At 41.4% G+C, this 27776-nt stretch overlaps 1 protein-coding gene across 5 annotated transcripts in view; it reads left to right on the forward strand.

The window, feature by feature from the left end:
- Window positions 1-5849, forward strand: part of Stard13 (StAR related lipid transfer domain containing 13) — a 237366-nt gene extending 231517 nt beyond the window's left edge. For all 5 annotated transcript variants that reach the window (XM_048341522.1, XM_048341521.1, XM_048341523.1 and 2 more), the window contains 2 exons: window positions 879-1055; window positions 3508-5849. In XM_048341522.1, coding sequence (XP_048197479.1) covers window positions 879-1055; window positions 3508-3625 — 295 coding nt within the window. In that variant the 3' untranslated portion in view covers window positions 3626-5849. The remainder of the gene's footprint in view (window positions 1-878; window positions 1056-3507) is intronic.
- Window positions 5850-27776: the final 21927 nt, after the last annotated feature.

The following is a 27776-nucleotide window of genomic DNA, read 5'->3' on the forward strand; positions in this document are numbered from 1 at the left end:
AACAGAAGACTCGAATGAGAGTAGAGTGGTGGTAGCTAGCACCTGTAATCCTAGCTACTCTAGAAGCTGAGATCTGAGGATTGAGGTCCAAAGCTAGCTCAGGCAAGAAAGTCCATTGGCCACCAAAAAAAGGCACAAGTAGAACTGTGGATCAAATGGTAAATTGCCAGCCTTGAGCAAAAAAACTAAGGGACAGTGCCCAAGCCCTGAGTTCAAGCCCCAGTACTGACAATTTTTTTTAAAGGCACCAGTGGTTCTCATGCCTGTAATCTTTGCTTATTCGGGAGAGTAAGATCTGAGGATCATAATTCAAAGCCAGTCTAGGCAAAAAGTTTATGAGACTCTTACTTCCAATAAACTACTAATACTGTTGGAATAGGAGCTGTAGGTCAAGTGGTAGAGCATTAGCCTTGAGCCAAATAGCTAAAGGACAGCATCCAGCCCTTAAGTCCAAGCCCCAGGACCAGCACACACACACACACACACACACACACACACACACACACACACACACACACACACACAAATAGAATTGAATGAGGCCTGTTCCCAAAACTCTAAGCTTGCCTCTTTTAAAACAAGCAGACACTTTTACAAAGGAGCAGGATAGGACCACAGTTTGGGGTCCAAATGCCAATCTGAGGCCTGAAAAGACCATTTCCAGCTTCTGAGTCCTAAAGCTGAGACCTTTGCTTTGAACTGTGCTCTACAAATTTTACACAACTTATGGAAACCATTAGCTTAATCCAAGCAGCTAGCATTTGGAACTGCAGCCCACATTTTTGGCAGGAAAACCTAAGATAAACCTTAGCTCTTGGGTTCAGGCTTTGTCTTCTTTCTCAGCCAAAACTCTCATGAGTGGATTGTTTTGCCTCTAGGACCTGGAAGACTGACTTGCCCAAAGGGATGTGCACTCTGGTGTCCCTCTCTATAGAGCATGATGAAGCCCAGCTCATGGGCGGCGTGCGGGCGGTGGTGATGGATTCTCAGTACTTGATAGAGCCATGTGGTTCTGGAAAATCAAGACTGACCCACATCTGCAGGATTGACCTGAAGTAAGTGGCAGTCCACGCGGGACAGGTGGGGCTCAGGAGTCACAGCACACAAGACCCAGTGACCATGGCCTGTATATCAGCTCAATTTCTTATTTGATTCCACTGCTTTCCTCACTGTCATGAACAAGATTTCATGGAAGATTATGTATGCCCCTCTCTCTTTTCCCATTTCCTTAAAGTTTGATATTTCTCCTGCAGTCTTTACTCCTTCTTTTCTTTTTCTAGTTTTTTTTAAATGATAAGTAAAGTTCATATATACTTAGTGAATACATCGTGATATTTTGCTATACCATTTGCATGATGGGATCACCAAATCAAGCTCCTCAGTTTTTGTTAAGTAAACACTGAAGATTTTTTTTCTCTTGGCAATGATAACAAACACAATACCTTGTCATAACACAACCACATATTCTCACCCATTTGGGGAAACCATTAAGTCAATCTTGTGAAAGAATGGAGTAGAGTAGTGACCACTAGAGCCTGGGAAAGGCAGGAGAAAAGGGGAGAGAATAAATTCTTATAGTAAAGGTACCAAAAATATGAGGTGGAGGAGTTGAATCCCTTCTGGTTCTTCCTTAGCACGGTAGGGTAAATATAGGTTAATACAACCTAAAAAGTATTGCAAAATTTTACAGAATTCTCAACTCTTATAAAAATGATAAGCCAGGCACCAGTGACTCATGCCTTTAATCCTAGTTACTTAGGAAGCTGAGATCTGAGGACCAAGGTTCAAAGCCAACTCAAGCAGGAAAGTTTGTGAGACTCTTATCTCCAATTAACCACCAAAAAGCAGGAAGTGGACCTGTGGCTGAAGTACAAGAGCACTAGCCTTAATTTAAAAACAAAAAAGGCTTCAGGGCTGGGGATATAGCCTAGTGGCAAGAGTGCCTGCCTCGGATACACAAGGCCCTAGGTTCGATTCCCCAGCACCACATATACAGAAAACGGCCAGAAGCGGCGCTGTGGCTCAAGTGGCAGAGTGCTAGCCTTGAGCGGGAAGAAGCCAGGGACAGTGCTCAGGCCCTGAGTCCAAGGCCCAGGACTGGCCAAAAAAAAAGGCTTCAAGAACAGTATCCAGGCCAACAGTTCAAACTCCAGGATGGGCAATGAAGCAATGCAAAATCTACATGCCGTGACTTGATTACACATTGTATGTATACATTGAATGACCCTAATGTCCTCTATGAAAAATGTTTAATTTTTTAAATTAAAAAACAGCTATAGTGGGCTGGGGATATAGCCTAGTGGCAAGAGTGCCTGCCTCGGATACACGAGGCCCTAGGTTCGATTCCCCAGCACCACATATACAGGAAATGGCCAGAAGTGGCGCTGTGGCTCAAGTGGCAGAGTGCTAGCCTTGAGCGGGAAGAAGCCAGGGACAGTGCTCAGGCCCTGAGTCAAAGGCCCAGGACTGGCCAAAAAAAAAAAAAAAAAAAAAAAAAAAAAACAAAAAACAGCTATAGTGCCCATATTATACAATAAGTCTCTTCAACTCATTAGTCATAACTCTCAATCCCAACCTTACCCCTTGTCTCTGGTAACCACCATTCACTCTCTACTTCCATGAGTCCCACACTTTGATTGCACATGTAAATGAGAACATGTACTATTTGTCCTTCTATACCTGACTTATTTCATTTAAATTAACATCCTCCAGGCTCATCCATGTTGTGACAAATGACAAGATCTCCTTTTTGCCCAAGACAAACTAGTATGCCATTGTGTATATGAGCCACTGGCATAGTATATGTACATTGTATGTATAAGCTATTTTCTTTATCCATTCATTCACCAATAGACACATAGGTTAATTCCATGTCTTGGGTATAGTGTATAAGCTGTAGTATACACAGGAGTAGAGAAGTATTCATCTTCCCTATTTCATTTCCTTTGGATATATTCCCAGTGGTGGGATCACTGGATCATACAAGAGTTTGTTTGTTTCCTAGTTAGTCCTCACTTGCATTTCTGTACTTAATGCGTAGAGCACAGAGAGACACATAGTAGATGCTTGGTAAATCTTAATTTCTCTTCTCTTGCATTTCCTTTATCCCTGTTTCTATTTGCTGTGCCCTCCAAGTGTATCTATGAGAAGAAATTAACTTATCAAACTCCTGGGGGGCATTCATGTTCCTAACCCAAGTTCTGTGTTTAGGCATAGGTCAATGAAAATTTAGTTTTCTCAGTAAATTCTAGATTCAGGGTAAATCCCCCATTAAATCCCCAAGGAGTGCTATTATTTCAAAGCACAAAGTGAATGCTTGGTAACCAAGACATTTGCAAGATACCTGCTTGTCGACAGAATGAGTCCTCACCTCCTCGAGGCAGCAGCCCTGAGTGGTTAGGAAGTGTTCTGGTGACCTGAGCCCAAGGACAGCTCTCTCCTCCCTGACAAATTGCTGTAATTTGGAAAATTACTTTCTCATTTCCTTTTTTATTTCTTCCCCTACAGAGGTCACTCCCCAGAATGGTACAGCAAAGCCTTTGGACATCTTTGTGCAGCAGAAGTCGCCAAGATTAGAAACTCTTTTCAACCCCTCATTGCTGAGGGTCCAGAGACTAAAATCTGAGTTTTGCTCCACTGTGACATCAAACTCAGGGAACAGGAAGTGGTATCAATGCTTATAGCTAAGAGTATGCACATGAGAAAGCAAGGGGGGAAATGGACATGGTTAGTGCTTAGAAGTGCAAACACTGAGAAGTCAGAACATTGAAGATGCATGAATTTTCTGAGAACTTTTCTAGCCCTCCTGGAGATGGCTAGATCCCTACTAATATAATATTGTTAAAAATCAGAACCTATATCTATGTTACTTAAAATGAAATGGATTGTTCCTAGTGCGATGCCTAATTTGCTATTTAAAGGCTTCTAAGAAGCATATACTTAACTGTAAATAAATGTATTGTATCATATGTACATATAACAGTATAGCTCTACCTTGACTGTATATATGTAAGCTATTGATTTTATATACAATTGACTGACTCCGTGAGTCCCTTCCTCACCTAGCTCTCCCCAAGTAGCTCTGGGCCCTATCTCCCCACTGGCCTATAAGCTGACTAGAGCCTGCTGCTAATGCCAAGGTGTGAAAAAGTCTCGTCTCTCCATTTGCCCCAATGTCTAACCAAAGATCAGCCAACCAAAGGAAAATAGCATTAACAGCTTATTATGAATTTGGACAATTGGTTTCTGTTGTTCAACACTGATAGTGGAGTGTTAAGATACAGCAAGAGAAAGAATAATTGATTCATCTTTAACCCAAAGCAATAGATGAGAAGTTATCACCAAATTTAAGGCTAGATTGCAAGTTTCCCCTGGACCGTACGATATGCAATTTCTGTGAGGTCTCAGCTGGACCACTGGAGTCAACTTAGTGACAGTGGGGCTGAATACCTGATCCTGTTCATATTCAAAGCCATAGGAAGCCTCTGTACTGTCTCAAGTTTGCGCAGATAATTTTTCATAATGTTATTAAAGGTTCTTCTATTTGACCAGTGGCCTATATGGTCACAGTTGATTGACCTTTTCTTCCCAATGTATTGCACTGAATTTGACTCTGGGCACCAGACAAAGGGAGATGGTAGTCCTTCAAGAGTCCTGGCTCATCACAGCTTCAGGGAATTTATATTTTGCTATACATGATACTCTTAAAATATAACTCACTAAAATCTTGCAGTCTGAAAGACAGGTTTTTTTTTCACTAACATAAAACCAAAAGTGTATTTTTTAATGAGTCTTAGAAAATATAAACAGAAATATGAATTCCATGTTTCTTCATTAGCTGCCAGCTCAAGCTACCTATGCATTTGACCCCCACCTTATTTATTATTGTATAGACTAAGCAAATTGATTTTTCTTTTAACCAATTGTGAGTGGTTGGTTGTAACTCAACAAGTGTAGAGAGAAAGATAACTTATTGTGCTTGGTTTCATGGAGACAGATTTCTTTGCTTGTCTGTGACAGAAATGGATACCATGATTTAGCAACTGGCAATAGAGAAGGAAATAAATATGTTTTCAGTTTCTTGTGTTTTATGCATTTATGCAATGTTTATCAGAAATGTGCAATTTTTTATTGAGAGAAATAAAAAATACTATCTATGAGGGTAATATGGTGCAAGGAAAAATCATACTAGGAATTGTTTATTCATGTGTCTACCTAGGAAATGCAGCAGACAGGCTACTAGTAAGCCTATGGTTTACCATTTGAGTCATATTCTGGGAGCAAAACAAATACTCTTTTACCGTAATATCTGAACTGTGTAGGTAGGATTGTATTTCTAGGCATTGACAAGATCATTGGTGAAATGTAATCTCAGTACTGGTCCTTCTCCAAAGATGGGGCACTATGTGCTTGGAAAATAGGATGGGCACTGGAAGACAAATGGCATTGTGTCTTATTAGCCAGTGCTCCTCCAACTGGACCCAAAGACTAGATGGACATAGAAGAATAAAAACAAATACAACCTTATTTCTGACTTCTTCTCTTCCAGTTACCTGACTTTTTAAATTTTTGTACATCTACTAATCATGTCACTGTTGCCTTAAAAACATGGTGCATCTTTAAAATAAAGGGGGGAAGGGTGGGGGGGAAGATGCATCAAGCTTATTTGTCGAGTACTACAGTATTTTATTCCTTGTTATCTTGCCAATGAAAATAAAAATAGGATACTACATTTAAATATTATATTTATACCTCATGTATATTTTTACCTCAATTGTTGCTATCAATCATTAATTGTAAATAAAGAATTGCTAAGGCAAATAAATTTATATACATTAAATATTTGCTATTTTCTATAAAATACATGGTGAATTTCATGCTTCATTCTAAAAGTGGAAAGCGAGTTCATGAGGAATACTTCTTTCAAGGATACTTTGCTATGAACTTGACTCCTTTGGATTGTCTATGGTCAATATTGTCTCCAAAATGCAAGGATAGACATTCATTAGCTGACTAGATATTAACTAACTAAAACATGAAAGTGATAGGAAAGGATTTTTTAAGCCCTTCTTAAATCTAGAAGATTATAAAAATAAATTCATAGTATTTCAAACTAATTTTTAGTGAACTCATCAGCTACATTTTATTTTTGTTAAGCGGACAAGAAATAGAGATTTGCTGGGCAACAGTGGCTCATGCCAAGAATCCTAGCTACTCAAATGCCAGAGATCTGAGGTTTATGGTTCCAAGCCAAGTCAGGGCAGGAAAAATTGTGAGCCTCTTATCCCCAATTAGACACCAAAAAGCCAGAAATAAAGCTATATCTCAAATGGAAGAACACCAGCTTTGAGCTAAAAACTTAAGGGGTAAGACATAGACCCTGAGTACAAGCCCCAGTACTGGCAAGAAGAGAAGGGAAAGAGAAATAGGAAATGGAGAAAAGAGAGAAGGGGAAGGAAGGAAGGCATAATTTTTTTAAGAAAATGGAAGGAATAGAAAAGGAAATGAAAAAAGAAAAGAAAAAAGGGGACATGCAATTGCACCAGGAGGCCATGGGAAGTAACCATCAATGACTCTAAGCCCCTTCCCCTCCATCATTGTATTTGGTTTCTATAGCCTTTACTTTTAAAACTCAACGAAGACCCTATAGCCAAGCACCTGGAACATTGTCAGCTATAGGTTTCAAAATCACAGTAACCACCAAAGACCACATGACCAATGAAAAATGATCCCAATTCTGCTTTGCTTATCTCTTTCATGCCTTGTCCCCATTAGGTGAAAGTTTTACTTACATACACAGAGGAGGAATTCCATGACCTCCTTTCCTCTTCTATGTGAAAGAGAACATGGTAATCATTGTACAGCTTCAGGCTACAAGTGTCTTCTTGGGAATATGTATCATAAGAATACAAACTTGCCTAGAAACATTTGTTTATAAAATCTTACATATGAAATTGTCCTGATGCTATGTCTTGACACTTGTCCCAGAAAAAAGTCATGTGACTTACCAAGAAGATAGATAAGGAGATAAAATTAGACCAGAAGTAAGTGTCACATGCTGTCACAAAAATGAAAAATCACTGAAACAATAAATTCCCACCATTACAACATTGTTACCGTGTTGCAAAGCTGTACAACTTGAACAACTGATAATGAGCTATTTGTGACCTTTCTTAGACAGACTACATCCTTTGCAATATTTTTTACAGTGTATACTTCCATTCTAATAATGCCACCCATCAGGCCACTTCAGTAGGTTCACAACTTCCCTTTGTACAACTAAGCCTTAAAATTCCCACAGTGTACCTCTGAAGCCAGAATCCCTGTAGATAGCATTTACTAATTAGAACACATTCATTCAACACAGATTAGGAATGATATATCAGTTGACAGAGGTACTGATACAAAGAAGATATGATATAACCTGGAACCAATGATACATGATCAATTCTCATTATTCTACAAAGTTCTATTCTATGACATCTCTACAAACACTGAATTAGTGAATACTAAACCATTCCTCCTATGAGAAACACAGGGCTACTTTCCTATAAACCTCTGATCATATTTCTGTCAATCTATTAACATGTAACTTAGTTTCATTATGTTTTTGTACAAAAGTGTGTGTGTGTGTGTGTGTGTGTGTGTGTGTGTGTGTTTGTGTGTGTATAATGTGACTGTTAATATCCTGGCCTTTTGCTTTCCAACAATATATAGTTTCTAAGTAACTGCTGTATCACTGTTCTACATACCTAGCATCCAGCTCACCAACAGCTTTTTATACTACACTTGTTTTTGTTGTGTGGTTGGTTGGTTGGTTGGTGTTTTCAAGGAGGGTCTTGCGATATATCCCAGGTTGGCCTTGAATTCATGATGCTCCTGCTTCAGAATCCTAACTGCTGTTTAGCTACAGGTATTTACCACAACACCCAGCTTGTTACAATTCTTTAAATCAATTTTGTCAACTCACAAATTCCACAGAACAAGAACCCATACACTCATGTGTCACCTTCTCTTCACCTTGTTAATAATTAATTGTCTAATTAGTCCATAAAACTCTTTTTTACTCCATTTCTTCCATTAACATTCCTGACAACCCTTCTCAAATCCACTTTTTTATACTTCTTTTATTATGCAAATCCTATTTCCTTTAGTTATTGTCAGTAACTCTAGGTCTTCCATTAGACTATAAGCAATTGAGAACCTAGACCACATCTAAGTTAACTCTGAAACCCCATCTTCTTGGATACTTCCTTCTACAGTGTCTTGCAAACATCCATTCAAATGAATTAGGAATAAGAAAACTGTGTATACAAGGGTAAGAGTCAGAGAAATGATCAGAATTACATAGGGACACTGCAGAGGACATGTGCACTTTGCATTTTGACTACTTCATCCCTCTCCACATGGATGAAGAATTAACTAACCTTCCAACAAGCTAAACATCAATGTTTCTTACATTCACCATGCATACCTGCTTACTATAAACAGAAACTTGATTTGCTCATCCATTCATCAAATATAAACAGAGTATTGATTATGTGCCCAGATACTGATCTTAGATGTTCAATTAAACACACACACACACACACACACACACACACACACACACACACATATTCATGTCCTCATGAAACACCTTTCTCATAGTGAGAAAGCAGCCAACCAATGTAAATACTTGACTACAGCAGAGGATCACAAGAGCCCAATAGCTATACCCTTATGAACACATAAGATGTTGCTTAGTGAAATGAACTCCATGTTATGGAAACAATCGTTATATCACTGTTGTAACTACTTTCAACGTGCTATGTGTAACCATAGCTTCTATTATTGATGATCTTCTTGTATCCCCTTCCTGTGGTGTACCTGCACTATCTCTGTATCTTATCTGAGTACATTGGAAACCACGTATACTGGTATTAGAACTAGGAAAGTGAAAGGTAATACCAAAATCGAGAGACACAGGGTAAAAAAGACAAATGACTACAAAAGCAATACTTGCAAAACTGTTTGGTGTAAATGAACTGAACAACTCATGAGGGGAGAGGGAAAGGGGGAGGAGGGAGGAGGAATGAGGGAGGAGGTAACAAACAGAACAAGAAATGTATCTAATGCCTAACGTATGAAACTGTAACCTCTCTGTACATCAGTTTGACAATAAAAATTAAAAAAAAAAACCAATAGGCAGTGGGAGGTTTTTCAGGTACAGGTAAGATGATTAGAAGAGGGTGGAGAAGGATTCAAAATGATACCCTATCTGGGTATTTTCACCCTGCCCCACTACAGCAGCTAAATTTATATGGGTGGGAATAATCAATTCCTCAACTTGTTGAGGACCTACTCCTCATAAAGGAGAAGAAGGACAGAAACCCAGACAAATGGATGTTCTGAGAACCATACATGCTGATGGCAGATGTTACATCTTCCCAGCCAGGCAGACAGCAGGGCTGGCAGCAATGCACAGATGCTGGAGACCTGCATGTCCCAGACCACAAGATTGTTATGCCTGAATGGTAATGGAGAAAGCCCCTAGTTGTATTTATTTCAGGAGCTAGCACAGCTTAGCAGTCCCTACAGATCCTTCAGGAAGATCTCAAGTACACACTCCCACTACTCAACTTTGGTCTCTTCATTGACCCCACACACACACATGCTGCCCATGCTACGGGTGACCTTGTCAGCTTAGTGTCCTCATCCACACAGCTCCCTCTAGTCTTGTCACACTGACACATTACAGGCCTCAAGGGGTGGATCTGGCTCTCCCTGGAGTCAGCTGTGTAGAGCTCATCACAAGTTTGTCACTAGATCTCCATAGCACAGCTAACACCTGGATATCCTGGGAATGACTCCAAGGATGTATCAGAAGAACAAAAGCATGCGCAGGGCTTAACTGAAAGCTGGTGACAAAAGTAGCTGCTCATGGGGTTGACTGGCCAAACCCTGACCTGAGCAGCCCTTCTCTATCCACTCTGCCCTGTACTGGCCTCAGCTCCACAGATGCTTTGGACAGGAGTAACCATCTGGCTCCTAGCAGGAATGGGGAATGAAGGATCTCAGTTCCACATCCATCTCAGGCTCAAATCCCTCTAGCCCATATGATGTGATGATGAACACAAATGAGATGGGAGATGGAGTGGGAGATACCCATTTATCCTGCAAGAAGACCTGCTTTAATCTGCTTCTCAATAGGCTGTGACTCAAGCTGAGGACCCCAGGAGGTAATTACACCATGAATCACCATTGACTCAGCTGCTAGAATCTCCTTAGCAGGAAACAATCCCTAGACCCTTTTTAAAAAATTTTATTAATTAAATTTTGTTGACAAGGTGTTGCGCAAAAGGGGTACAGTTACATAATAAGGCAGTGAGTACATTTCTTGTGATATCTTACACCCTCGTTTTTCCTTCCCCGCCCCAGATCATGCAGGCATATATACAATTCCCAGTGCACCAAAATCATATACAGCAACCACATAGTGTACGCCAAAGGAAATCCACCTAAAACTTTAAATGTAATGTCAACAACAGAATCCCCCTGTGTCCTTCTCTTGGAGTAATTTTTGCTTATGCATAATATAAAGTCGCTGACCCAAACCTGTGGAAATACCATTTGAAAAGAAGTTTTTTGTTTTGCAGACCTGGTCTCTACTGTCCTCCTCCCTCCCTAACAGTCATATATCAAGGAGACCATGCCCTTTTGTTCTCTGTGTTCTAGGCTTGTCTCGCTCAACATTACTTGTTCAAGTTCTGACCATTTCCCTGCGAATACCAATATTTTATCATTTCTAATCGCTATGTAGTATCCCATTGTGTATAGGTACCACATTTTTTGTATCCATTCATTTGTAGTGGGGCATCTGGGTGGTTTCCATATTTTGGCTATTGTGAATTGTGCAGCCATAAACATGGATGTGCAGATGTCTTTATGATATGCTGATAGCTGTTGTTCAGGATAGATGCTTAGGAGTCGTATGGCTGGGTCATAAGTTATGTCTATGCTGAGCTTTTTGAGGAACCTCCATACAGTTCTCCAAAGTGGTTGTACTAATTTGTACTCCCACCAACAATGGAGAAGGGTTCCTTTTCCCCACATCCCCTCCAGCATTTGTTGTTGTCTGAGTTCAGAGTATAGGCCATTCTAACTGGAGTGAGGTGGTATCTCAGGGTTGTTTTTATTTGCATTTCCTTTGCTGCCAGGGATGTTGCACATTTCCTCATATGTTTCTTTGCCATTTTTATCTCTCCTCCTATGAAGTTTCTCTTTAGCTCCTTTGCCCATTTAATAATTGGTTTACTGGGTTTGGAGGGGGTTAGTTTTTTGAGTTCTCTGTAGATGACGGATATTAGGCCTTTGTTGCTGTGCTGGTGAAGATCCTTTCCCATATGGTTGGCTCTCTTTCTAGTTTGGTGGCTATGTCTTCAGCTGTGCAGAAACTTTTTATTTTGTAGTAGTCCCATTTGTTGAGCGTCTCCCCTATCTGTCATGCCCCTGGGACTATATTCAGGAAGTTCCTACCTGTGCCTATAAGTTCTAGCATCTCTCCTACTTTGTCCTTCAGTAGTTTCAGGGATTCAGGTCTGATGTTGAGGTCCTTAATCCATTTTGAGTTGATCCTGGTTCATGGTGATAGGCTTGGGTCTACTTTGAGTTTTTACGTGTGGCTGCCCAGTTTTCCCAGCACCAGTAGTTGAAGAGGCTATGTTTTTTTCCATTGTATGTCTCTAGCTCCTTTGTCGAATATCAGCTGACTGTAAGAATGTGGCTTTATTTCTGGGTCTTCTATTCCATTGGTCTTCAGGTCTGTTTTTATACCAGTACCAGGCTGTTTTTGTTATGATGGCTCTATAATAAAGCTTGAAGTCTGGTATTATGATTCTTCCTGCGCTGCTTCTTTTGCCTAGAATTGCTTTGGCTATTCTAGGTCTTTTGCTGTTCCATTTGAATTTATGGGTTGTTTTCTCTTTCACTGAAGAATGTAGCTGGGATCTTGATGGGGATTGCATTGAATTTGTATAACATTTTGGGCAATATGGCCATTTTCACTATATTGATTCTGCCAACCCATGAGCATGGGAGGTCTTTCCATCTTTTTGCATCCTCTTTGATTTCCCTTTAAAGATTTTTATAGTTCTCATTAAGTAGGTCATTCACGTCTTTAGTTAGGTTAATCCCTAGGTAATTTATTCTTTTTTTAGCTATTGTAAATGGTATTATTTCCATAATTTCCTTTCCTGCTTGTGCATTGCTGGTGTACAGAAAAGCTGCTGATTTTTGTGGGTTGATTTTGTGTCCTGCTACTTTGCCAAAATGGTTTATTAGGTCTAGGAGTTTGGGGACTGAGTTTTTTGGGTCCTTTAGATATACGATCATGTCATTTGTGAATAGGGATAGTTTGATTTCTTCTGGAGAGGAAACACAGCCTAACAGGAAAATGGAAGGGGAAAAAAAACACACCTATCCATGATCTCTTTGAACATAAATGGTATTAATTCTCCAATAAAGAGGACCAGACTGACAGAGTGGATCCGTAAACAAAAAATTGCTATCTATTGTCTTCAAGAGACCCATCTTACAGCAAGGGACAAAAACAGGCTCCGAATGAAAGGATGGAGCAAGACCTTCCAAGCAAACGCACCTACCAAAATGGCAGGGGTAGCCATCCTGATTTCAGACAAGCTAAAATTCTCATTAAAATCAGTTCAAAAAGATAAAAAAGGACACTACATTTTAATACAAGGAAAAATCCAGAATCAAGCTATCACAGTGATATTTATACTCACCGAACAAAAGAGGCCCTAAATATGTTAAACAAATTCTTTCAGAACTACAGAACAGGATAGACCCAAATACAATCATAGTGGGAGATTTTAATACTCCACTCTCTCCAAGAGACAGATCCAACACACAGAGGATTAGCAAGGGAGCCAAAGACCTAAGGAACACCATATCCCACATGGATCTGACAAATCTGTACAGAGTTTTTCACCCTAGAGAGACCCAATACACATTCTTCTCAGCATCCCCAGACCCTTTTGTGTCCTAGGGCATGGCTGAACAGCCACCCCTTCCAGCCAGCAGTGAAGGGAGGTAGGAAGGTAGGGGGAAAGTACATGTGGCTTGCCTATCTGCCTACCTTCTCTTTCTGGGTTCCACTCAGCAGGTCTGATCAGGTGTCTATGAGTGCCATGCTGTTCTAGATCACCTTGTTATCCCTCGGTATTTCAGTCATTCCACCCACTGAAAAAGCCAGCTGAGGATATTTTAATATGAATGAGTTTCTGAGTACTCTACTGTATATTTGCATAATTAAGCCTTTTATCTCTTTATTGGGAATCAGAGGCTTTGTCTACCAGTTCTGGGATTTCAGGCATCTGCAGGTAGCTGAGAGCTATTTTTAGAATAAGGAAAAGCTTAGAAATTAGTCTACAACATTAAATAGCCCAAATCTGAATGTCAACCTGCCCTTGTCTTCTCAGATGATGGGATGGGCAGAAGGATTGTTTCTGGCCCCACCTGACCCTTCTCTCTCCAGGGGGCTGGGCCCTGTACTTTCCTTCCCAAGCACTATGGGGCAGAAACCACTGTCTTGAGGTCAGAGGGCTTTTCTTGGAAGCCATCTGGTTTTTCTCCTTTCTTTTGTTACAAAGAGGTTCAAATCTCACTTTTTAAAAATTTTAGGTGAATCCCTGATGCCTTTGTTTTTTCAGATTTTCCACCCCATTAAACATTTGCTGAAGACATGTGGTTTTGACCCTGTAGGGCATAGCTTTGTCAGCTTCACTGTATACCAGGAAAACCTAGGGGAATGCCTCCCTCAGAAGCCAGTGATGAGAGCCAAGGGAGGAGGGGTCCTGTCCTGGGGTCTTGCTCCATGGATAAGAGTAAAATCAGCTTGTAAGTACTTTAGAGACAATTTCCTATGCTGAGGATGTGAGAGGGCTGCTACTGCCCCTTTAAATGACTGTTAACATGTCTTCAAAGATGTGTTTTCTGTTTCAGATAAGGTCCTCCAATGAAACTTCTAAGAAGCTAAACTTGTTGAGTCTTTCTAACTTGTATTAATGGGGAGATCTTGAGTAAACTTAGCTCTGTCCAGAAGCATTCTCAATTGCCAGTTTTTGAACATGCTCTGAATAGCCTCAACATGAGCATGCTTGAGAATGTTCCTACTTCTTGTGTGTGAAAATGACTCCTACATGAATATGCATGAACTTCCCCCAATAAAACTTCCCCTTACTTTCTTTGTTGGAATAGGGACTGCTTTAAGGATCATCTCCCGGTGTGCTCTTCAGTCACTGTTTGATCTTCTGGTTCTGTTTATCAATTTTGCATTCACCAAGGGAAAAATCCAATGTATTCCATCACAGTGTAAGGAAGAACCAAAGTGAGGAACAAGGTAAGATAAATAATACAACTAGATCCTTCTGTTGTTCCTTAGTTTTCCTTGTGGTTCTCTGTTCCTGTTACTCCCTCATCAACAGGGGATTATAGCTACAACAACCAATCCTAACTGAGCCACAGATATAGCAGTGCCCCTTTATCTTTTGGTTTTGGGCTCTGTGGTTTCATTTATCTTCAACCAAATGTGGCCTGGAAATATTACATGCTGTATTCCAGAAATAAATAATTCATTTTTTTCTTTCTCCATTTAATTATTTCAAACCATGTGAACAATTCAATAAGACATGTGGAAAAAGCAAGGACATATTCAGTGCTGAAGGACCTGGGTGAGGGCATGTGGCCCTTCTGCTGGTGAAGGTGGTCGGCATCCAGGAGCCACATTTAGATGAATGCAGACAGGGCCCTCAGTGACACAAGCAGTTACCTGTAACAGCCCTCGGAACCCAAATTATGGAAGGCAGGGCACACAGGGAAGACAGCAGGATGGTATAAACTCACAGACACACTCAAGGCACTGAATCACTGGAAAAGGTTTTAGGTGGATGCTGGTCAGGATCTGATAGTTTTAAATAGGTTTTTCTCTAAAAATAAACTTCACAGGCTTTATATTGAACATTGTTCTGAGTAGTATGATGAAAACTCATGCCATCCCACTCATCCCACTTCAAATGAGAATTGTCCCTTTGTCCAGTTTTGGCACACTGTGCTTGCTACCCTCCCATTTGTCACTAAGTGTATTGGTTACAGATAGACTGTTGAAGAATTGTTATTGTTGTGGAATCTCTCCCTATGGCTAATTTATCAATCAAATGTTATTATAAATGTGGGTGTAAGTAATAGGAAAACAATGCATAGTATACAGAGAGTTGGTTTCCGTCCATAATTTTCTAAGAGGTACTAAAAGCCAGTGGTTCCCATGTGTAATCCTAGCTACTCAAGAGGCTAAGATCTGAGGATGGTGGTTCAAAATCAGCCTAGGCAGGAAGACTCTATTACTTTTATCTCTAATTAACTACTGAAAATCTAGAGATGGAGCTGTGAGCACAAAACCTCAGGGACAGTGCCCAGAACCTGAGTTCAATCCCCAGGACCAGCACAGAAAAAAAAAAAAAAAAGCAAGAGCTTCTTTTCCTATAGGGTTTGTCCCATCTGTTGTTTTGTAACTTTCACTAGGCCGATGAATTAACAAAATCAAAAGAAAAGCTTTGCATCTCTGTTTTCACTTTTGTATGAATCTTTTGCTTGAAGCCATTCTCTCTGGGGTCACTTTTCAATCACCTTGGAATCTGGAAAATACAAGACTTAACACCACATATATCTTTATGGGGACCAAAACTACCACTAGGAAACAATACAGCTTCCTCAGAACTGGTCACCTACTAGGAAACAACCAGGACTTTCCCCTGACCACTGACAACAGCAATAACAACTTCTCTGAAACCACTCTCAAAACAAGGAACGTAATAATGATTGATCAGGCCATAATTTGTCTATGACTGTTTAATAATTATGCATACCTCTATTCCCTTTCCCCTTGATGTTTGTCTCTACAACTTAAAACTCATGTCTGCCAGTAGTTCATGCCTGTAATCCTAGCTACTCAGGAGGCTGAGATCTGAGGATCACAGTCCAAAGCCAACCTGAGAAAGAGTTCACAAGAACCTTTTGCTGTTATTGTTATTGTTTGTTTAACACATTAATCTTTTTTTTTTTTTTTTTGGCCAGTCCTGGGGCTTGGACTCAGGGTCTGAGCCCTGTCCCTGGCTTCTTTTTGCTCAAGGCTAGCACTCTGCCACTTGAGCCACAGCGCCACTTCTGGCCATTTTCTGTATATGTGGTGCTGGGGAATCGAACCCAGGGCTTCATGTATAGGAGGCAAGCACTCTAGCCACTAGACCATATCCCCAGCCTAACACATTAATCTTTATGAGACTAGTATCTTCAATTAACCACCAAAAAACTTCTTAAGGGGCTGGGGATATAGCCTAGTGGCAAGAGTGCCTGCCTCGGATACACGAGGCCCTAGGTTCGATTCCCCAGCACCACATATACAGAAAACGGCCAGAAGCGGCGCTGTGGCTCAAGTGGCAGAGTGCTAGCCTTGAGCGGGAAGAAGCCAGGGACAGTGCTCAGGCCCTGAGTCCAAGTCCCAGGACTGGCCAAAAAAAAAAAAAAACTTCTTAAGAGTAGAGCCCTGGCTCAAGTGATAGAGTGTTAGCCTTAAGCAAAACAAAAGGCGCAGGAACAGTGTACAGTCACTGAGTACAAGCTCTAGGAGACTCCCACACACCTCCATCCCCCCAAACCCTCATATCTATACCACAAGACAGCTAAAGGTGAGCTGAAGTTCTGTCTTACTATAGAATGTACTACCTTGCAGTACATCTTTCTCTGCTCTTCACTATGTCTTTATTTGGCCAATAAGGGTGAATACCCACTGAGAACTCAAAACTGGAATTGAAACTTGGGGTTTAAAAGCCTAGGTTTCAGTTTAGCATCCTCTTGAGAGATTTTGGAATATAACTAAGGATAGGAGAAAATTCCTATTTTATCTACCATGGAGATGGGTAATTCAAAGTTATCTTGAAGAAATATACTATCCATGCACCCTGGGCTCTGCTGAGCTGCCATCCATGAGGCTGAGCTTCTGCCATTGCCAAAAAGAATACACACACCAGAGCTCTGCATTTTTTTCTTTTCCTTCCTTTTTGTAAAATTTTATTTTTATTGGCAAGGTAATGTACAGAGAGGTTCAGTTATGTATGTAAGGCAATGAGTACATTTCTTGTCAAATTTGTTACCTCCTCCCTCATTTTTCACCCACCTTCTCCCTTCCCCAACTCCCCCCCTCCAATTTGTACAGTTTACAGCATATTGTCTTGTAACCATTGCTGTTGCATTTGTTCACCTTTTACCCTTTGTCTCACCATTTTGATGTTCTACTTCCCTTCCCTAGTTCAGATAAACATATATACAATACCCAGCATACCAAAATCAAATACAGTGTGTTAATGGGGTAAAACCATAGGGAAGAAAAACAAAAGAAAAAGGTATAATTTCACATAGTACATTGCAAATAACAACCACAATGATAAACCACTTATTTCTATAACTTGGAGTTCATTTCCCTTAGCATCATCTTACGTGATCCTATGTACATAGCTATTAAGTTATTGTGATCCTCTGTTAGGACTATCCTAGAGATTTACTTATTGCCAATGAGAGGAGCTATAGAGTCTACGTTTCTTTGAGTCTGTTGGGTTTTTGTTAGTTTTCTTGATAATGGCCATTCCTACTGTGGTGATCTTCCTTTCTTTTTGTGTTGGTATTGGGGCTTGAATTTGGGCACTATTGCTTACCTTTGTTACTCAAAGCTAGTACTCTGCCATCTAAGCCACATCTTCACTTCCAGCTTTTTGCTAGTTGATGAGAGATTACCTCTCAAACTCTGCTGCCTGGCCTGGCTTGGAATTGCAATCCTCAGGTCTCAGCCTCCTGATTTTGCAGGCAGGAGCTGCCAGCATCCAGCTCTGCTTCTCTTCTAAAACTACATGAAGCAGGATGCTCAGCCTCAAAAGAAACATGGAAGCAGGAAAGCAAAGCAAATTTCTTCCTAGTTTTTTTTTGGAGGGAGGTCAGTTTTCAGCAGTACCTGGATAAACCTACAGTGTATTTACATGGAACACTCAAACACACAAACACACACACACACACTCCACAAAATTCACCAACTGAATGGGTAGGAACACCAAACCAGCTCTGTTGCATCTCAAACACAACACAGCAGCCAGCCCTTTGGCTGCATAGCTTTTGTCCCAGAAGGCCAGGAGACTTTCCTGATCTTCCCCATAAATCTCAAAGCCCACACATTTAGGGGGAAAAAAAAAAAACCCTCTTAGTCTAGTCCTGGTGTGTAGATTTTATTCCAGACTCTGACGCAAAGCAGGCGTCAAGAAGGATACTCAGTTCCAAACTAAGGGGATTTCAAACAATCGCACAGGCAGCAATGCTGCTGCTTCATGGGACTGACTAGGAATGGGAGGGGGGACCTGCTTCCTCTGAGAAGGCAGAAGAACATTCTGTAATTCTGGCTCAAGGGTTTGACAGTGCGAAACAAACTGCTGTTCCTCCTGTTCCCACATTCCAGAGTCAAGATGTTATGCAGATTTTGGAACTAGATTTTGCTCAAGGTGCCATTGTGAGCTAAGAAAACCTGGAAAAGAATCTGAAATTTCCAGGCCAGGGTTAAGGTCATGTTATCATGACATGAGAACAGAGATCAGAAGAGGCACCCAGGGTTATGGAGCATCCATACATCATACTGCAAGACGGGAAGAACATCCCATCCAGCAACAGGCAGGGAGGGCTATTTGGGACAGCATGTCTTAATTGGAGACAGAGGTTCACAGACAGAGAACTAGAACTTCAGACCCAGAAATACAAACACCTACATGGCAGGGCCAGGCAGGACTCTTCTGATGTCCTACATGACATGAGCTCTGTGCTTTCTTGCCTTTGTCACAAATACACATAGAAATAAGCTGTCACAAATATGCACAGATATAAATCCCTCTTTAAAGGAAAAAAATGAGAAAACAGAAGCAACTGCATGCATTGAGGTTTTGCTGTTTACCAAGAGATTTTTATTTGAACACACACAATCCATTTATATATGTGTATATAATTTAAATATATGCGTGGGGGGGGGGAGAGAGAGATCACAAGAACTCAGTACTACTTCTACTTTTAAAAAAGTAAATTGAGGGGGCTGGGAATATGGCCTAGTGGCAAGAGCACTTTCCTCCTCCTACACATGAAGCTCTGGGTTCGATTCCCCAGCACCACATATATGGAAAACGGCCAGAAGGGGTGCTGTGGCTCAGGTGCCAGAGTGCTAGCCTTGAGCGGGAAGAAGCCAGGGACAGTGCTCAGGCCCTGAGTCCAAGGCCCAGGACTGGCCAAAAAAAAAAAAAAAAAAAAAAAAGTAAATTGAGGGCTGGGCACTGGTAACTCATGCCTGTAATCCAAGCTACTCAGGAGGCTGAGATCAGAGGACCACATTTTTTTTTAATGTGCACATTTCTTTTTTTAAATATATATATTTTTTGTTATCAAACTGAATTACAGAGAGGTTACAGTTTCATACATTAGGCATTGGATACATTTCTTGTACTGTTTGTTACCTCGTACCTCATTTCCCCCTCTCCCCTTTCCCTTCCCCCTCCCCATGAGTTGTTCAGTTCATTTACACCAAACAGTTTTGCAAGTATTGCTTTTGTAGTTGTTTGTCTTTTTTTACCCTGTGTCTCTCGATTTTGGTATTCCCTTCCAATTTCCTAGTTCTAATACCAGTATACCCGGTTTCCAATATACTCAGATAAGATACAGAGAAAGTGTAGGTACAACCACAGGAAGGTGATACAAGAACATCACCAATAATAGAAGCTATAGATACACATGGGACGTTGAAAGTAGTTACAACAATCGTTTCCATAACATGGAGTTCATTTCACTTAGTATTATCTTATGTGTTCATAAGCGTATAGCTATTGGGCTCCTGTGATCAGAGGACCACAATTTAAAGCCAGTTCAGACAGGCTTTCATCTCCAATTAATCACCAAAAATCCAGAAGTGGAGCTGTGGCTCCAATGACAGAGCACCAGACTTAAGCATAAAAGCCAAGGAAAAGCAAGAGGCCCTGAGTTTAAGCCCCAGTAGTAACATTAAAAAAAAAAAAAAAAAACACGAGCAAATTAAGGAATTACTAAAATAATCCACACAAGACCAAAGCCTAAGCAATCTAATCTGTGCTCTGCTGCCCCTTAATGAGAAGCTAGGTTCCTGTCTGGCAGGGAGATGAAAAAAACTCTCCAGTGCAGACATTAGGAAGCTTTGCTTGCTGAGAAAAGATGCAAGGCCCAAATCAGTGAAAGTAGGTCTATGATAGAGTAAAATGTTGAATATATTTGCAAGTAGCTTCCATAATGAAGACTGTAAGGACCAGGACTCACACATCAGGCTCTTTGATGAGTTCTGTGCTCACAATCTTCCACACCTCTTCAGCTAGCTTCTGCCCTACCCGTCCCAAGACCTGCTAGGGGCAGACAGATGTCAGTGTAGGTTGGTCCCTTGGTCCACCATGATGTTTGGATGATGTCACAGTATTGTTAAGTAGTTCACACCCACATTGTATGCACTCCTTTGAACCAGAGACAGTAAATAAACCTGACATACTGTGATTCACTCTGCCCCCCATCCATCTGCAGACTCCTCCCTGATAGCATTTCTGCTTGTATCTGGTCCTATGATTTCCATTCAGAGCAAAAGCCCTTGCCTTTTACTATGATGTATCTGTGGATATTAGAACAGCTATATATACAGATGTCTTTTGATTTCCTCCTGTGGTTGTTCTTCTGCAGAGATTCTTCAGAGTCTAATAGGAGAGATCAATACAAGATGATCAGGATTTCAGCAGCTCTGGGTCCTTCACAATCTAATTGCATTTGAATGATGCCTTAATTCTTAGGTGGAAAATGCAAACTATTGAGACCAAATTCAAGAGATGATATGACCTGTAGAAGTGACAACAGGAAGCTTGAAGTCCAGAGTGTACAGAGATTTGCAGGATATAATGAGACTAGAGTTTGAACTCAAAGACTCGGTAGGCACACTACTGTTGAGCCATGCCTTTTTTTATATTGATTGTTTGGAGATAGGCTCTTGCTTTTTGTCTGGGCATGCACCTGGATGATAATCACCCCCCCCCTTTTTTTTTTTTGTCCATTCCTGACATAGCTGACAGGCACATGCCCAACTTCTTCCACTGAGATGGAATCTCACAAGATTTTTTATCCCAGGCTAGATTTCTAATCTCGGTACCTAGGATCATAAAGGCTTTTTCATGGCATAGTTAGTGCAAGAACAAAGCACTAGTCACTGCTTACAGTGGATGGTATAATGGCAAAGGGAAGACAAAGAAAAACTCAGTGAGTCCTTCTTTCAAATGCTCTCAGCTTTCATCCACACACATCTCCTCCTGCAACATGTATGCTAGAACTTGATTTTAAAAGTATAGTGTCTTTAAAATAGATCCACAAATATTTGGTGTTCTTCCCTTCAAAAGGTAGAGCTAGCCAAGTACAGTGACTCAAGAATGTAATCCTAGCTATTTGGAAGATAAACCTGGAGGACCAAAGTTTGAAACCAGCCCAACCAATTTCTAGGTGAGGTAAGAAGCTACCCAGAAGTACAAATAATAGTTATTTGTACCAGGCTGGCCAAGGCGTAAGGCCAAGATCATATCTCAAAAGATAATGTCAGAAGGGCTAGTGGAATGGCTTACATGTTAGAGTACCTGATTAACAAGCACTAGGCCTCAAGTTCAAACCCCAGGAGTTTAAAAAAATCTGGGGACCAGTGACTCACACTTAGCTACCAGGAGTCTGAGACCTGAGAGTCATGTTTGGAAGCCAGCCCAGGTAGGAAAGATTGTAAGAATCCTATCTTCATTGAACCACCAAATATCTGGAAATGATTCTATAGCTTAAGTGGTAGAGGACCAACCTTGAGCCAGAAAAGCTAAGAGAGCCCAGACTCTGAGTTCAACCCCCAGGCCAGTATTTGCAGGTTAAAAAAAATAAAGGGAAAAAAAGAGGAAGGAAGGAAGGAAGGAAGGAAGGAAGGAAGGAAGGAAGGAAGGAAGGAAGGAAGGAAGGAAGGAAGGAAGGAAGGAAGGAAGGAAGGAAGGAAGGTGCTGATGGCTCACACCTATATTCCTAGCTAATTAGGAGATTGAGATATGCAGTTTGGGGTTGAATCAAGGCAGGAAAGAAAAATCAGTGAGATTCTTATCTTTGATTAACCACTAAAAAGCAGAAAGTGGAGATGTGGCTCACATATTACAGCACTAGCCTAGACTGAAAAAACTAAGCAGGAGTTCAAAGCCCTGAGTTTAAAACTCAGTACCAGCAAAGGCAAAAGAAAAAGAAAAGGAAAGAAGGAAAAAAATGGAAGGAAGGAAGGAAAGAAGGGAGGGAAGAAGGGAGGGGAGAGAGAGAGAAAAAGAGAGAAAGAGAAGGAAGAAAGGAAGGAAGGAAGGGAGGGAAGGAGGGAGGGAGGGAGGAAGGAAGGAAGGAAGGAAGGAAGGAAGGAAGGAAGGAAGGAAGGAAGGAAGGAAGGAAGGAAGGAAGGAAGGAAGGTGATGCTTAATCCTCCTCCTGCTGTGTGGGAGATATGTGTGTGTGTGTGTGTGTGTGTGTGTGTGTGTGTGTGTACATATTCATAGTGACTTGCTTTAAGAGTAGAAAGTGGCCAAAATAACAAAAAGTAATTCCAAGGGTAGATCTAAGTTCCTCATGGAAGATACCTAAGAGTGAAATTGTTGGACCATATTGTATATTTTGTTTAACTTCTTAAGCAACTTCTTAAGCCACTAATTTCCAAAGTAGCTGCACTATTTTACACACCCACCAGCAAGGACCAAGGATTCCCACCTCTCCGCCTCCTCACCAACACAGCATGACAGCTGTGCTTGTAGGTGTGCCAGGCCATTGTTTTATATGTTAAGTAAAGATAGAAGTGCCAAGTGAACACAGAAACTGGTAGAATTCAGTTAACCTGAGTTGTGGTCCTTCCTCCTTACAATCAGTAAGTTACCATTGTTCATTTAAAATATGTGGTCTAAAGAAATCAGAGACTGGAAATGGGAACTGAATTATGCACAAAGCTAAGTAGAACAATTCCTGATTCTTATTTTCTCCTGAAATCAAACTATGTAGCTGAATCTGTGTGCCAGGAGCTGACTGAACAGGAAATTCTCTGAATCAACTTCTCTATAGATAAACATGTTTATTAAAAGATACATACTATAGCCTAGTGGCAAGAGTGCCTGCCTCGGATACACGAGGCCCTAGGTTCGATTCCCCAGTACCACATATACAGAAAAAACGGCCAGAAGCGGCGCTGTGGCTCAAGTGGCAGAGTGCTAGCCTTGAGTGGGAAGAAGCCAGGGACAGTGCTCAGGCCCTGAGTCCAAGGCCCAGGACTGGCCAAAAAAAAAAAAAAAAAAACAAGATACATACTAAGATATGCCAACTTGAAGCTAACATTTATGTCATCAAAATCATGCAGTAACTGTGCATGGAGACCATACCTCTAATCCTTGCACTTGGGAGGATGAGAGAAGAAGATCACAAGTTCAAGTCCAACTTGGGCTATGAAGAAAGAACCTGTCTCCTCTCATAAATAAATAAGTAAATACATACATACTCAACACTAATTACAGTAATAGCAGTAATTTGTTAGACTTTATTGGTGTGTGTGTGTGCGCATGCGCACTCATGCCATACTAGAGTTTGAACTCAGAGCATTGTGCTCTCAATTGGCTTTTTTGCTCAAGGCTGATGCTTTACCACTTAAGCCACACCTCCATCTCCAGCTTTTTGCTGTTAAATTGGAGACAAGAATCTATCAGTTTGTCTGCGTGGGTTGGTTTTGTAGCACAGTCCCAAGATTTCAGCCTTCCAGAGTAGCTAAGATTTAGAGGCACAAGCCACTGGCCCCCAGCCAACTTGCTAGAATTTAATACAACATTTTTCTTAGGAAAAGATAATTTATCACTCAAATAATCTGTGATTGTCAGTTTCTAATGGATGGTTACATTTTAAATTTTCTCTGATAATGTAGTAATGGGCTTTCCTTGCTTATGCAAAAGCTTCTCCATCCTAACTGTGGTATCCCCATAGAGGATTGTCCTTATCTCTCATGAAAATGTTCATTCAAGGACACTGTGACTTCTTATTGGCTGGTGTGAATTTAAACCGAGGGCAATGATAACTGTTGAACATTTTGCTGCTACAAATTGCTGTCCTACTGTGGCCATTTGATAGATCATTTGTTAGCAAGTGGTGATGGCAGGATACAGGGTATATTCCTGCTTTTGCTCACCAGCCCTTTCTCTGAGATCCACCGAGGCCCATGCTTACCTTGCTTTGTGTTCTATCTTCTTTTTAAAATTCCCACCATGATTGAAGAAAAGAAACACACAACATGAATATACCTTCCACGTGACCCAGTCATCCATAGATGTGATTTTAAGGCAAATAAGAGAAAAGAAAGTCAAATGATTTTCTTCCCAGCCGGAGATACTGAACATTAATGAAGTGGGGGGCACCTGGGCATCCTTTAAATTTAAGAACTTAAGTGCAGTTAATCTTTGGGAGGCACAACAGGGGAGCCATCAATGAAGTACAGTCCCTTTAAAAGCACAGCATGGCTCCCACTTCAAAATGACAGAAATTTGGTTCTTTTGTTTACAGTTTTTGTGTGTCAGTAGACTTGAACTCATGGACTCACACCCTTGGGTTGTTTTGTTGTTGTTGTTGTTTTCACTCAAGTCTAGTGCTGTACACCACTTGAGCCACATCTCCACTTCTGAATTTTTGCTGGTTAACTGGAGAAATGAGTCTCAAGAACATGGTCTTCACATCCCAGCCTCATGAGTTGCTGGGGTTACAGGCTTCCAGTGCCTGGCTAGGAAGCTTGAACTTTTAAACCATAAAGAATGTTTTTCTCGGGCTGGGAATATGGCCTAGTGGCAAGAGCGCTTGCCTCCTACACATGAAGCTCTGGGTTCGATTCCCCAGCACCACATATATGGAAAATGGCCAGAAGGGGCGCTGTGGCTCAGGTGGCAGAGTGCTAGCCTTGAGTGGGAAGAAGCCAGGGAGGGTGCTCAGGCCCTGAGTCCAAGGCCCAGGACTGGCCAAAAAAAAAAAAAGAAAGAAAGAAAGAAAAATGAGGTAAGGCTTCAATGCAGGCGACAGATAGAAACTTGGAGTAGGGGGAGCAAGGAGAAGGAAAATAAATGCAGACACACCCCACAGATGGGGATTCTTAATCACCAACAGCAGTGTCCCTCCTATCTACTCCCAGAGCCACTGCATTCACACCTTCTGAGTCATCAGCACTGCTTCTGCTAGGTTATTAAAGCACTTGTTTGTTTGTTTGTTCATTTGTTTTTAAACTGGCTCTTTACAGCTGAGTTCTGATGGCTCACATTTGTAATCCTAGCTATGCAGGAGGCTGAAATCTGAGGCTCACGCACAGTTCAAAGCCATGAGACTCTTATCTCCAATGAACTAGGAAAAAAAATGCTGAAAGTGGAGGTGTAGCTCAAGTGGTAGCATATCAGCCTGAGAAACATGGCCATTCCAACTGCAGGAGACATTTGAATGATGGGGCAGTCTCAAAAACAGGAGCTTATAAAGGATAGTGAACATCTTGAGGACTTGTGCCCAGCTCCAGCAGAGGGAATCCCACACACTGAGACCCCACAGCCTCACAGTCCAGCCATTCTCAAAGAAATTATGCTCACAACAACACCATGTAAAGTTCAGTTGTGTTGCCTGTTCTTCTTCTGGATATATGAACACTTGTAGAATTTACATGAAGGAGGATTGCACCAAGAGGATTTTGGTGGTGGTGTTTAATATGGCCATACTCCCAGAAACTACTTTCCTAAGATGACTCTGCAGGAATGGAATAGCTCTCAGAAGCAGGCTAAGCACAGTTCCCGTGGGCCTGAGTCTTCTCAAAGTCTGTTTTATTCAAGGACAGGTTCAAACCTTGTCTTGAAGCCGAGTGTTCTTCTGAATCAACGAGTACCAGCCATAGGTACTGCTGGAGACATGCCCCCAAACCCATTTTAAGTTGAAAATACTGAGTTCACCTAAATGACAATTATCCCAGGACATCCTAACCCATCCAACACTCTTAGTAACCCAGGACACAGTAAGCCCCGTTGGGCCCCACGTGATGGGGGCTGATGGGGAGCTACAGCTGTTGCCCAGCATGGCAAGAGAGAATCAGACCAAGTGTCACTAGCATGGGGGATTGCAACTCAGGGTTCCAAGTACAATCTCCAGTAAGTGCATCAGCCTTGCCAAGTCGCACCTTTCTTGTCAAAGAGCATCTCTAAATCAATCAACTGTTTTCTGGAAGGGAGGAAGGGTAAAGGAAAGAAAAGGAAGAAAGGGAGGAAGGGAGGAAGGGAGGAAGGGAGGAAGGGAGGGGGGAGGAAGGGAAAGGAAAACTGGGTTTTTCTCAGGATAGTCAGAGGTAGGCAAGGAAGGAGGGCGATAGAATATCATTGTGGAAGAATAGAATAGGACTCCCCCAAAATGAAAGGATTGAACCCCAACACACCCTTTTGCTTTCAGAGTTCTTCTACCTGGAAGTAAATATGGAGGTCCATTTGCAAGGTTTATTGTGGGTTGAGGTGTGGCCCCAGTGGTAAAACACTTGCCTAGTGATGAGGAGGCCCTAGTCATACCAGAAAGAAAAAACAGAAAAACAAGAAAGATAAAAGCTGTACTTGGTTTAAAGGTTAGGAAATACAACAGTGCATTTAAAGTTAACCACAAGATTTATCAATCAGGGAAAATGGTGGTTCTTCAACATTCCTAAGATTTCTATGAAGGAATGCAATCCTTTGGGAGGAAGGACTAGCCCAACAGAACAGAGAGCATCAGGAGGGGGGTAGTGATGGACCAAAGGCTGATTTGATTCCCCTGCATCAGTGAGCCCTATCCTGGGGCATCACCCAAAGCCTCCCCCCCCACCCCCGCCCGCCACCCCCAGGCAGAGACTCCTGCTTTTCTTCCTTGTGTTCTAGAATGCCAGGAACTAAGTGAAATGCAGCTACTGAAGTTCACCTATATACATTTCTGTTGGCCTTTAATCAACCAGCAACATGGTTATTCAGTGTTCATTTTCTTTCTGTGGCCCAAACACAGCCTGGAAAATGGGGTGATCGAGAAACCTGAAGCTCTTGTGATGATTAAAACAGCTGGAAACATGGGAGGGGGGAAAAAAAAAAGATTCTCCTTGGTATGCCTAGGGGAAAATAATTACAAATAGCAGCTACAGAAACAGGAAAAGCAAGTCACTTATGAAAGTGGTCAGAAAGTTTCTTTGTGCAGCTCAGATCATTTCATATTCTGGGAAGAGAATTAAACGAGGATTCTGTATGTGCTGACTTTTTAAATAATACAGTTGCCTCCTTCCTGTTTCTTTCTCCCTCCATCATTTCTTCCTCCTTCCATTGCTCTTTCCCTTTGTCTTTTCTTTCTTTCCCTTCCTTCCCTCCATTTTCTCCCTTCTTTCTTTCCTTTCTCCCTTCCTTCCTTCCTTTTTCCATTCCTTCCTTCCTTCTTTCTTCCCTTTCTAGCTTTCTCCCTGCCCTCCTTCTATCCCCTTTATTTCTTTTGGTATTTTTGCTTGTTTTGTTTTGTTGTCTCAGTCATAGCCTTGAACGCAAGGCCTGGGCACTGACCTGAGCAGCACTTTTGCTGAAGGCTAATTTGAGCCATAG

This window comes from Perognathus longimembris, chromosome 3, assembly GCF_023159225.1.
Source record: "Perognathus longimembris pacificus isolate PPM17 chromosome 3, ASM2315922v1, whole genome shotgun sequence".
In the NCBI taxonomy this organism is placed as follows: Eukaryota; Metazoa; Chordata; class Mammalia; order Rodentia; family Heteromyidae; genus Perognathus; species Perognathus longimembris.